At 38.4% G+C, this 13817-nt stretch overlaps 1 protein-coding gene across 1 annotated transcript in view; it reads left to right on the top strand.

The window, feature by feature from the left end:
• Window positions 1-13817, top strand: part of LOC124153630 (5-hydroxytryptamine receptor 1-like) — a 429527-nt gene that overhangs the window by 210749 nt on the left and 204961 nt on the right. Inside the window, exon 2 of the mRNA XM_046526922.1 lies at window positions 5192-5212. Within this exon, the coding sequence (XP_046382878.1) occupies window positions 5192-5212 (21 nt within the window). The remainder of the gene's footprint in view (window positions 1-5191; window positions 5213-13817) is intronic.

The raw sequence follows: 13817 nt of genomic DNA, 5'->3' as shown, positions 1-13817 counted from the left end.
ATTTATAAAAGTAAAAACAAATCCTGATTAAAAAAGTGAAAAGAAAGATAGTTAAAAATCCTTTCTTTATATAATATCATAAAGCTCAACACGATTATTAGTTTTAATTTTCTGCTCACGCAAACATAACAGTACACACATATCACAAACAAATGCATGCAATATATAAACCATTGTTTACTGGCTGTTTACCGGGACAGCATTAACGCGCCTACTTAACTTACTTAAACATGTTCTTACTTATTTTGGATCACTTAATGCGGTGATCTCTCGTTTGGGACTTGTAGCCATGCATTTGCATATGCACACCAATTAACCTATTATAAGCATATAAAATTATTTACTTAACCAATAAAAATAAAAATAAATATTTTATGAAATTAGAGCATGGGGGTCATGGCCTGTGTGACGCCCAAATAAATTCGCTCCTGGATGTAACCTTTCAAGCTGCAATCGCTGTAATTTTGAAATGGACAGTATCTCCTTCAAACAGGGTATGAGAGAGCGCTGAAGGTTCGAAGGGATGGTAAGGAATGCGGAAAGTGAGACTGAATGACTTGAGGAAGGAAGGGATGTGAGGGGGTGAAAAGATCGTCTTGGTTCGCGGAAAGAGGAAACGGGACGAAATTGGAGTGGCTGCGAGGGTGCAAACGCTCAAAAGCCACTCGGCGGACCCTATCGACGGCGTCGCAGAGGACACGATGTGGGGAGGGTGGGAGCGGCTGGCACACACCCACAAGATGTCGCCACTCCTTAGCCATCCGAGTTCATTTCGAAAACGGATAAGGAAATATCAAAAAGTTACGAAGCAAGTAAAAAAAAAAACTTTCCCGGGAATCGCGCGGGAAGATGCTATCAACAGTGGAACCTTAGCTGAATGAACTCCGTCTGCACGATGGAGAAAAATTATGTCACAAAATATTAACCGTGGATAGCAGATACCAGTGGGAACCATAATTACCAATGGCGTTTTGGTCGAAAACGCAACATTTTAAAACTACAGAAACTTATATCCAAGCGCTCCGATTGGCCGTGAGTTGGCCCTTTTGTGGCACGCTCTGAATAAAGTCAAAGGGAAGCGCTGGCAAAACATTTGAAGTCGTCAGTCGTCCAGAGCATCCGACAAATTGGGGAACTTGCGGCCGAACAGGGGTCTTGGCCCAAATTGTCTGTAGTTTAAAAATGGTACGTTTTCGATCCTTTTAGTGCAGCGGGCCGATATATCGGCTCTTGCGTAGTCCATTATTTAATTTGCTATAACTTATTACATTACTATAACTTATTTCAGTAAACGTAAAAATATTTTGTCAATATTAATCAGGTTAATCTCATCAATTTAAAAGAACCGCATATGGATGGGTAATAAAATAGCTTTGCATTGTTTTTTTCGTAGTTGCTACATTTTTTTAAATACCCTCCGCATTTCTCACCAGGAAGAAGAAAGCACTAAGAGGGTTAATAATTTTGGTTTTTACTGGCATCACCTATCCAGGGTTAAAATTTCAATACACACTTTTCCTTCAATTTCTATAGAAATAAATTCGGAGTCATGGAAAGAAAGGGATAGGAACAGAAAAAGGACGAGGAAAACGGTGCTGTTGTAGATGGAAAAAAGCCAGAAATCAGAGAGTAAAAATGCGGCCTGACTGGGACAAATCGCCATATCATGGTAAACCAATGCGTCCTGGTAAAGCACCCGGCCGGAAACCGGAGGTTCTGGGTTCGTGTCCCAGTCAGGCCTCATTTTTTACCTCCGATTTCTGGCTTTTTCCCACCTACCACAGCGCCGTTGTCCTCGTCCTTTTTCTATTATATGTTCCGATCCCTTTCTTTCCTTACCTCTGAATTTATTTGAATGTTTGCGCTTAAGGCGTTGTGTGAATGAATGAAGTAGCATTTCTATAGAAAGTCACACTCAATTGTGCGAATTTTAGTTGCAGGGATTTCTCAGCTTTACGATTCATAAAACCCAGTCTAACGCTAATCTGTTCACACGTAAATTTATTTTTATAATTTTTCCGATTGAGACAGGAAAAAGGAAGTCCGTCAAAATTTGAAATCATCAAGGTGGATTAATGATGTTTTTGCTCAATCAAACAGTGATATTAATGGAAAAAAATTGTTTGATAAAAATTATATCGATGGGGCACCATGACAAAAACCATCAATTTTATCGCATTGGCATGTGCACGCTGTCTGATGAGCTTAAAGAACCGCATTTCTACCCAAAATACGGAGAAATTGTTTTTTTTTCTACTAGAGCCAAGTTGAATTTTTTCTAGAAAAATAAACGTCACCACAGCATGAAGGATTCGTATGAAAACATGTAATTTGATCAGACCCAACATAATTCACTACAAACAAAATTTTCCGTCCACCATTGACCGAAGACATGGGATTTTCTTCATTTTCGGGAGAAAAAGAGATAGAGAGAAAGGTCATCGAATGTCACTTTTTTAGCTATTAAAAATCCCATTAAACGGAGTCGTGGCCTAATGGGAAAAGTTTTTGGGGGATAGTCCGTCACTCTTGGACCTCACAAAAGATTTATTCCGGCGAGATGGGACGGATCGGTTCCATTACAGCATCGCACACCGACATTACGACTTCATTTCAAAATGGAAAGCTCATTTTTCCCCATTTTCAGAGCGTTACGATGACCAAGGTTAACGCCCAGTTTTTTTTTCTTCAAACCGGAACGTATTAACCAGAGCGAAAACTGCTTACGGGCGGCGGTCTGCTTCTTTTTTTTACACGCTCAAACAAGTTGCATAATCTCTGTGAGGGGGGTTCTGTAGCGATTCAGCGGTTTTTTTGGCCGCTCTTTGCAATTTTTATAGTAAGGTTCAAAAAAAGAGCTTAAAGAGACAGCAGAGGTGTAGGAAAAAATAATGTGGAAATAACACAGTTTTGATATCGGATCGATGGCAGGCACGTGGCTTGGAATGAGGTCATTTGAATGATAAGGTGCAAATCCTGCGTAAAATTCCATGCGAAAAATAAGAAATAAGAGGAGTACGTCATTTCAGCAGTGACCATCTGTATCTTTCATTGATTGTGCCATCAATTGTAGTATCGCAAAACGAGCGTGAGGATTTCATATATTGGCGAGCGTAGAATCGCGATGCTTAAATTATTAGCAGTCACCAGTGTTGGGAGCATACTCCTTGATTGTATACAGAAGCAGGTGCAGGAGTTTTTCCTGAGGGGGCATAAGGGTTTGACAGGTCATCTCATATTTCAGATTAAAAACAAAGTATAAAAATTACTGTAGAAAATATTCTCTTCATTTTGACATGAAAGTTATTAGTATTAAATTGTCCGTAATGCACAAAATAAAACGAACGTAAAGATAACTGTATTAAAAAATCCTGTCTATTTTTTAATCGTCTATTGATTTAAAAATATTGTCCATTTTCTGGGAGGGGAGGTGCCTTCGTTCCCTCCCCCCCTAAATTCGCTTATGATTACATAGGGGAGGGAGGGAGAGTTTTTTTTATGATCAGGTGACACATAGATGATGTTTGGTCCCTTAGAGAGACGGTAAGCACCTTGAATTATCCCAAGATTCCAAAGGTACAGCAATCTTTCACACCAATGAATTAATAAATACCTGATGTGCTGTCTCAGAATAGTGGACATGCAGATTAATATCGAAGGAAAATTTTTTAGCCCATGATTTCATCAAGCTTCTTTTTTTACATTCATAGTTGAAAAGCGGTGCATAGGATATTTGAACTAAAATACGAAAATCATAACTTCTCTAACTTTAAAAGCGTACCTGCGAAAAAAACTTTCAACGCAACGTTTTTCTTATTTTTCAATCACCATCTACTGCTAAAGAAATCTATACATATCTTTAGGAGAGTCAAAAATAAACAGAATTGGATGCACTCCAAAACAGTAACACCGCAGTACTTCTGGAAAAACGTAAAACTTTGGACTCTATATTCGAATTTAGTAGCTTAAATCGTAAAGAATCGTATTCCTTTGTGGGTAAAAGCATCAATAGATGTATACGTCCAGAAAGAGAAAAAAAGACTTTAAATAAGTGGCTATTTCAAAGAAGCTTCTGAATATCCCTCTTGGCGTAATATGTTACAGGCAGTTTGTAAAAATTCCTTTAAATGTCCAACTTTACTGTTTTTCTTTTTAGTCTCAGCTGAGTAGTAATTCGATTTTATAAAAGAAAAGAATGAATTTATAGCCACCAGAAAGAGAAATACCTTGCTCATCGTTCAACGGCAAAGAACTTAATCTACGAAAACACGCTGATTTTTCTCTGAGAATCTGAAACACCCACATTATTCCAAAATCTCTTGACTAGGTCTGACGTTTTCTTCGATAAGACTTCTTGGGAACACAAATTCTGCCTGCAGAATATGTGCCCGAAGATATCTTGTAAATCCTCATCTATTATTAGTACCCATGAGGTTCTTTTGTCTGTTGGTTATACGCTGAGGCGATTAGCTTTTGGTGAAAGATCTTCTAGCCCTTAGGCATGATGCTCGTTTCAATCACCTTAAACTTATGCAATTTAAAATTCATTATGGAAAAGAAAATAGGACCGAATTCTGTTTGTATTTTGAGCCTTAGAAGCGACGATAGAAAGCAAAGATTTAAATGGACGCACACTCACATTTTAAGAATAATCTCACTGCATATACTCACTTCCTTAGGGAAGTTTAACCATGTCCAATTTTTACCTCGATAAACTAAGCTAAGCTGAAAAAAATACGCTCTCAAAAGGAAGGGTTTTTCATGGACTAAATAGGGAATGCTTTTTCCGTGATTCCCGAGGAATAATGGTATCTAGTGGTCAATGACCAGCATAGCACCTCTAATGCATCGGAATATATTCATGATATTTCAGCTAGTTTGTAAAAGAAAAAATCCTTTTAATGTACATACCTAAATACGTATTGAATAATTGAGTATAGAAAGCTCAATTATGACATCAAAATTGGGTATTTAAGGAGATATGTCTACAGTTCTAAGAATTTGCTTCTTTGAAAAGATGAAATACTAGTTCACTCCTCCGTTTAAATGTTGTTGTAAAAAATTTTGAATATGATTTTAACTGATGTCTGCAGAAAAAAAATGAAAAATTCAAACATTATGATGAATTTAATTTTTTTACATATGACACAAGTGATTATGGAAATAATAACTACTTTTTATTTCTTTTCAGGTTCCACACATCTAATATCAGGTAATTCAAATGAATTTTTCAACGTAACGAGAGAAATAAAAGCATATGGAGTTAAACAAGTATGTATCTAACTAGCATAGATTATAAAAGAAAAAAATGAACTTATAGCCACCAGAAAGAGAAATGCCTCACTTAAATAAATTTCTTTTTTTCCAAATAACTAAGGTAAACTGAGGGTAAAGCAAATGAGCAAAACATGCTTAATGGCTAGAGATGAGTGAAAATCGCAAATGCGATAATAGATGCGATGCACGCAAATAAATGCGGCATAGATGCGATGACTGGACTTTTATAATATTTTTACGCAAATTTGCCTTTTCGACGGCAAAATACGTACATATTGTGCCGAGCGCAGTTTAAATGCTCCGCCGACACTCACCGCTTAAAGCATGTGAGCGACTGGCCAGCTGCTAGTTGGCTGGGATGTGGCCGCGAACTACAAGTGGGCGCGGGCAAGCTACACCTCCGCCACTATACGTCTTATTCCTTAATTTATCATTGTTCTACAACATAATTATTTAAAATATTCTGTACTTTGTCATATGACTGTGTTTCACTACATTTTATCGTAATCTACCTCATTATGAAAATAAAAAATAGACGCTACAAAATGCGATAAACTGTTATTAATAGTGCGATAAAATAAAAATGAAAGTGTTATTTTCACGTGTCTCTAGTAATGGCTTTTGAGCGTCCTTCATTAATAAATTTTACCAATTTCATTCATCCCGACAGTCACCAACCATTGTTATTTGTAATTTACGGCAAAAAAGAGGACATTAAACTTCTGAAATTGAATTTGAAATTGAAATACTAACAATATGGCCAGGCACAGGCGCTGGACGATGATCAATTATTATCAGGTTAAAAAAAAGCAGCCTTTTGACAAAAGGATCAGTATAAAACACACCGTAACATTGAATGCAAAGGAAAAGTAGAAAGGCTTCAAATGGATTTGATAGTCTGGGTTAAAATTAGCCATCCGGGCATGGCAGGTGTAAGTGATGAGAAAAAATAATAATATCAGGCCTAACTTTTGCACTGTGGTAAACAAAACTAAATAATTAAAAGCCATGAAATATGAGTCTAAACTTTGTCTTCCTTTTAAAATAATCAACATACATATTCTCTCTTGGGTCAAATTGACCCAGCCGGGCATTATAGTGTCAACTAATAAAGATTATTGCACTTTTAAATTACATGTTTTTATAAATTTAATTGATGGGGTGGTAAAGTGACATGGAGCATTGTGCCCCCCCGGACGATGTGAACTCTATTTTTGGTCCTTGCATTCAAAAAGGTTAAAGACCCCTATTCTAGAAGGAGAGAGAGGAGATTGATGGCCGTGGAGGTGCAAAGGGACGAACGGACGAGCGGCTTGTAGTTTGGGAAGCCACCATTGCGGGATGCTCTGTGGAGAAGACGGTGACCCCTGGACGGATACGATGCGGTGAGGGAGCGCGGAAGTTCGGTTTTGGAACGGAGACCTCCCCTATTCCCCGGATCGGAGCAATCTCATTCGAAGGGTGGAGGAGGACGTCTCCAAGGGTAGAAGGACCCTGGGAAGGAGGAGGCGGAGACGCTGCCGATTGGGCGAGGCGGGTGAAAGAAGGGGAAGGATTTGAGGGCGAACTGATTAGGTCAGAATAATATTAAATGCGGCGTTTTTTTCGCCGATACTCTAATATGATTTCCCAGGGAGAGAGAGAGAGAGAGAGAGAGAGAGACTTTTCCGTCTCTCTGCAGGGTCTCCCCACGAGTCGAATGAAAAATACTGAGGGGAGAGAGCAGAGGGTATAATAGGGCGGAACATTCGTCGCGATTTACCCCTGAATTCGACAGGGAGCACCCGTATTCGACGTGGAATTCTCTAGGGCACGCGTTGCCCTGATGATCGATATTCCGAAAACCACTAGGCGTAGCAATATTCTATATCTATTGGAAATCTAAGTCGCTGAATATTAGAATTTTATGCGCAGTATATTTAGAAGCAAGATTTCATAGGTGCAAATTTTGAAAGCTTGAAGTAGTAAAAAAATAGTATGAACGAACGAGAACTTCATCAATAACCACTTGCAGAGACATTGCTAGAAAATAGCGCACAGGAAATCAATAACATATCATGGTATAAAATATATTTCTCAAATATAGGTAAATACCTAATTTGAATCGAAATATTTTCTTCCTTAGAATAAGAAATGCCTCGCGAAATAAAAGTTGGCATTACTCAGCTCAGTATCACGTTTGGCCTCATAAGAACAGATATGACGGTGATAAATAATTATAGCACTTATCTTCTGCCATATATTAATGATAGAGCATTTTTTTATTTAAAATGACAAAACCTACTTGCGTCATAGCGAGAGTGAGACAATTATATTACCTAAAATCTGTTAGATTTGCATGAATGCGATAATTATGAACGTGTCCACATTGAGTGTGAAGGCTACTGAGCAAAAAAAAACTCCGAAAAATATAGAGCCCTAATATGTAAATAATATCAATGTTTTCTGGTAGTAGTTAGCTCTAAATATCAAAGAAATAAAATCAATCTAACTTTTTGCAGTTTTAGTATACTGTGACCAAAGAAAAATAATAAAGTGCGTATATTTTACTCGTAACTGAAGGCAGGAAATCGTACCTTCATCGAATTAACTTTTGAGTAGCGGGAGAGAAAGCTTTTGGAAAATCTACAGTAGATGACGGGATTATGTAATCGGCCACATCATAAGACGCTAATGTTTAATCAAAATTGTGGTAATCACTGAAGAACTGGTGGAAGGAAAAAAAAAGGAAACCGAGACCACGGGTGAGATGCATGTATCAGGTAAAGCAGAAAAAGGATGTAAGGCAGAAAAATTATATAGTTGTTACAAGATTAGACAATAGGAGAGTTCGATCTTTCTACTTTTCTTTTCTAGCATATATCCTTCATTTGGAAAAACTTCACTTGGATTCGAAAATTGAGACTCTTCGAGCAGTGGTCAAGCTCTCAACCCATTTGCCGTCCACTTTCAATTTTATGACTCTAATAATATCGATAGCTAAGTTCTAACAACATACATCTCAAAAATAGCAACTTTTCAGAAGAGCGAAAAAATATTAATTTTATAATTGTATATAATTTTAATTGAAAGAAAAAATACATACAACTGAAAAAGAAGCATACATTGGCAAACAAAGAGTTTTTTTTCGCTTGAATTTTATTTTTTATAAACAATATTAGCGGTATTAACTCAGACTGGCCAAATTTTTAAGCAAGTGTTGTTAGCTATTAAACTTAGCCTAGTTAAACCTAACCATTGATATATCATACGAAATATAACATAACCATGACACAAAATTGGAATAAAAAGCTGTTTGTGAGAAAATTATAAGGAAATTTAAACCGCCTACACAGAAAAACAGGAAGGAAGTGATTTATAGGGAAGGAAATTGAAAAAAGACACGGCTGAGGAAGGAGGTGATGGGGAAGAATGTGAAGGGATCTGAGAAAGTCAGGAGTGAGGAATAAGGGGAAGAGAAGAGAAGGAAAGGGAGAAGTAAGTCGAGGGTGAAAGGGGATTATTGGGGGGAGGAGAGAGGGATGGCGAGGGGAGGGAAGAGATTGGAGTAATGAGGGCAAGAAGTGGGAGGTTGGAGGCTGGAGATTGTGGGTGGAGGGAATGAAGGCTACTCGCGTGGAATGATTCGGATTAGTGGGGCTTCCTCCTCGGGGAAGAACTACTGTGTGAGGGGCGAGAAAGAATGGAGCAGGGCAGGGGGTGGTGTATATGTGTGGGTGTGGAACCGGGGAAACGATGACTGCGAGGATGGATGAGAGGGAAAGCAAAGAAGTGGAATGAATGCGTGAGAGAGAAGGCGAAATGGAGACAGGCTGGAAGAGGAGGTGTGTAAGGAGATTCATCGATAAATTCGGTGCAGAAAGGGCAACCTTTCTCTTCAAGTCAATCACTCTCAAAAGCTATGGTGCAAACTGGATCAAAATTGTACTGCACCAGTAGCACAGAAAATCAATAACACACTAGATATGTAAGCATGTAAATTGTGCCATTTTTGTTTTTTTTTTAGCCCTAGGATAGTATAATAAGGTAGTTTAGCACATTCTATTTGATATTCTAAGGATAATATTGTCACTTGCCTACTTAGGAATAGATAATGATGCTTTGTGGAACCATGAGACAGGTTTTATACCCACATACTATTAGGTTACCCAGGTTATACCCACATATTGTTGGGTCATACAATATGTATCAAGTATTCAGGCTTCACATGGTGGAACCACATATCTAAAGTGCGAATTGCTCACTTTGTAAAGACCCACAAAACTTAACTATTCCGACCCTGGTTTACCAGATAATCATTATCAAGGTTATTATCGCTATTAATTACCTTGATCATGAACATCTATGAGCTGAAACCCAAAGTCGGAAGTTTTAGAAGAAGAAGGAATAAAGTTTTGTGAAACATTACTAAGTGATTTATTTTGCACTAGTGCAAGTGCTGTGTTCCAAAAGACAGAAATCAGCATAGAATGACAAATATAGATCTCAGACCGGAATGGGTTGGCCGAAGTCTCGAAGATTGGGTTTATTCACCAAAGGGTAGAAACTCCAGCGTTGTCTATGGAAGGTGTTTATTAGGCCCTGGTCGTAGCGTAGCAGAGCCTCCGGCTGCACCATGGAGATTGTTCCCCGAGCACAGAAATTCTGGGGTATTTATACCTTCTCTGGACCATGAGGCTACAGCGGGTGGCGTGAGAAGAGTCCTTTGCGAAGGATTCCCAAGGAAACAGTTTCCCAGGGAGAGCAACTGTAATATTTGGCCAGTTTAAAGGTGGCTCATTAAGCAAAAACCCCTTATTTCACATTTTAATACCTACACGCCTTGGGAGGAGGTCTGCTAAAATTATGACGTCTGACCAGTTGACTGAACTCTAGGAATGAGCAGCTGGACCGAAAAAATCTCCCCTTCACTCAAGACGTGACCCCCGAACGCTCCCACGCCATACTCCAAGAACCGATAAAGTGCTACGACAGGTTTCACCCAGAGACTTACAGCTAGAAGAGAGGGTGGCATACATAACATAAGGTCCATAGAATTTCACTAGCAGACCAAGGTTTCAACAAACAATGTCATCATCATGGTTTCCAGTTGCCCACCACTCACATTTTTTGAATCCAGATCGGACCGTATTAACGTCTTAGCAACAGCATCTGAAGAGACAAGCAACATTCAAGTGTGGCGTCATGATTATACCATGCCAGTTTCTTTGCCAAACAATTCCTGATTTTGAATATTTTGTAAGCTTCTGAATTATTCATGCGACATCGTTTGAGGCCTACAAATCATTATGCCACTCTCTTTGTGCGCGAGAAACGCTTCGTCAAAGTTAACAAAATTATATCTATAGATAATAATATGCACCGTGGATAATGAAGTGAAATTTACATTGCCCTTAATTTTCTATAGAGGTCTTCGTATCTACAATTGATAGTATGATGGGACAAATTTGTACATTTTCCTATTTATCTTGATTAATAACTCTTGCGTATTTAAATTACAACTTGTTCGATTCCCACAATACTTATATATTATAGTAATTAGTAATTCTCTTGATGACTCATCTAACTCTTTTTTGTATTGAATTCATTAGTCAGCTCAGTCGTCCCCATGTGCCTTTAATGTTATATTAGTTATTTTTAGAGACTACCACTTTCACTAAGCCATTTTTATTTTATTTCAAGCTGCTTCTACTCCAAGGAACTAAGAAGGTTGACGCTACTTTTTCAACATTTGTGAAACATTACTTGACGAGAGATTAACTTAATTTCAGAATTAAAAGGTAAGCCGGAAGCTTTTCGCGACCTTAAACAGTTAAAACCACTTCCAGAAAATGGAAACTCGAGCTGTGAAGACGTTTGCTTCTGAATGTGTCATCAGTGAAGGTCGGCTTCTAAAAGAGCGTAGGATAACCCCGCCGTTGAGTGAGGAATTCCAAGTCTGGATTAACTCTGGCTCGGAAAAAAAATTTCCACTTACATCCCGACACGAGTTGCGGGCTACGATTTTCATCATCCACACGCAGCTAATGAAATCAAACGGGTAAATGAGGCAGGCACTAATGTAATAGGAAACAGACTTCCTGTCGCTAGCAGACATTAAAGCGTCAAAATTCTCATATCCCATCCCTTGAGGATTGGATACCCTCTTCTTCTTCTTCATGCTTCCTCTTCTTCCTATAATTTTTCTCGTTATTTCTTCTTATTTCTTAAGCTATTTACTCTCGTCCTCGCTGTCGTTTCTTGAAGAAAAAGCACCTTTTCCTTTTCGTGATTTTCCGTTTCCGTAAGTCCTCCCAGGAATGGAGGCAAATACTTTTGTAAGCACTTAATCAACACGCAAGTATATTTGGAGAAAAATGCCAAAACAATGCGGCAAAGGATCGACTGCGGAAACCACAGTATAGTGAGTGGGGCGAAAATGGAAATTATGCGCTCTCAAATAATGATACAAACAGAAGAACCCTTTGAAGAGGTTCCATAAAAAGATGAAAAAGGAAAATTTAAACGGAGGAAAAGAAAAATAGGGAGGAAAGGTAGACCTAAAAGAAAAAATTGCATGCAGGAAAATCTATGGAGGTAACATTTGTTTGAAGTAAATGATCCAGCGTAGGAATAAATTCTCTATAGTTTGCTTTTGTTGCATTGAAATCGGTTGCTTCGTTTAAACGATAGAGCTCCACCAACTCGGGTGTCTTACATTTGCTTTACAGGCAGCTACACAATTGTCTGCAATTCTAACCCGTGATAATACGATTCGAAATGTAATATAACCAACCAAAATTCTTAGAACCAAATTCAGATCAAATGAGGGAGTACTATAAAGAGTTGAAGATGAGAGAAGCCTGATTATGCCTTGAGTAGAATGAGTACCAACATAATAATAATAATATCGTTTATTTTCGTAGGCACTGGGGCCCATGAGAAAATATAAGTACAGCTTTCTACATTTCACATTGAGATAGATAAATAAAAGAAAAAAGTAAATAAATATATATACATATACAGTCAAATGTGAACAGTGCATATCGCCTAGTGCATGAAAAAAAACAATACAATACTTTCGTCAAAAAAATAAATAATCGCACTTAGATATAACACACTAATTACAAAATTTAAGGTGACAAACAAAAGAAATATGAACAAGAGATATGAACATAAGAAAGTGAATATAAACAAGAAATATGAACATAAGTAAGTGAATATAAACAAGAAATATGAACATAAGAAAGTGAATATAAACAAGAAATATGAACATAAGAAAGTGAATATAAACAAGAAATATGAACATAAGAAAGTGAATATAAACATAATCTGTCACATCATTAGAAATGCAGACCTAATAAAGACAATCACCTTGGAACAAATAAGCGAGAAGATCGGCTTGGTGTGGTGGCTAGAGTGTTGGCTTCCCACCCCGTGGGCTCGGGTTCAAATCCCAGCGGTGGCAGAGAATTTTCAGAGACTGCTCGATCCCTGCTTGAATTTTATGTGAAGAACATTTCAAGTGACACTCTGTCCGTCAGGTGAGGCTCTAAACCGTGGTCCCCTAAGCGCTTTTCGTTAAGAGCAGGCTAATGCCGACGACGGATTTCTCCACCCTTCTTCACCTACCCTTCCCTCATGGCGCCAATGACCTCAGCTGTCCGTCGCCTCCTCCAAATACAGTACCATAAAAGTAAGCTAATAAACTAAAAGGTTAGGCATCGGATGGAACAGTTGAATGGAATAACTGATGAAGGATTTGAAAAATAACATCTTAAGAAAAGTGGTAAAGAAAAATTATATAAGAACTAACTCAGAGTAGAATTGTGCCCCGCCAGACCTAGGATTAATTTCCAGTTAATTTCGGGTACCTGACCCTGAAATAAATAGTCTCCTAATCTAATGTGTCTAAAAATTGTGCTTCAAATTTCTTCAAATACTCAAAGTTCTTTGCTTCTAAAGGAGAAAAATCCAAAGGTAATGGAACCCTTTTCTAGTACAAATTGGCGTTGACCACGAATATTCAGAAGCCATGTCTCTAGCGGTTTGCTTACGATGAAGTTGTATTTTACTTACCTATGTAAAAGAGGAGGTAATAACCATATGAAATGACATCGAAGAGTAGCCGTAACCATAAATTGAAGGGGATCGGCCGTTGCAGGAGGATTCAATGAAAATTATCACAGTAATCAGATTTGAATTGCAAAAGCAAACGCCGCGATAACCATGAATCACGGGAGTAATCCACTGCAAACCACCGCATCGCGCGATAGGGTTGTCTGATATGAATATCGGGGCCAAGACGGTTTCCTAATTAGAAACCTGTTGGAAGGATAGGCGTGTAATATCGGATATCCTGCAAGGTAGGTAGGTAATAATCCGAATAGCTCCAGGGGGAGTTGAGCCCAGTGACAAAATAATCCGTCTCCTACGCGCTCGTGCATATCTTTGCCTCGTCCAAAAGGACAGGGTTTCTCGCCCCTTGCGGACGGACGTCTTCTCTTTCAAGGGAAACTCTCCTCCTCCCTCAAGAGTAAGGGATGCTGAAGGAGCGACCG

This window comes from Ischnura elegans, chromosome 2 (genome assembly GCF_921293095.1).
Source record: "Ischnura elegans chromosome 2, ioIscEleg1.1, whole genome shotgun sequence".
Taxonomy (NCBI): Eukaryota; Metazoa; Arthropoda; class Insecta; order Odonata; family Coenagrionidae; genus Ischnura; species Ischnura elegans.
Note: the sequence above shows the minus strand (reverse complement) of the source record. Positions and strands in the feature narration are given on the sequence as shown.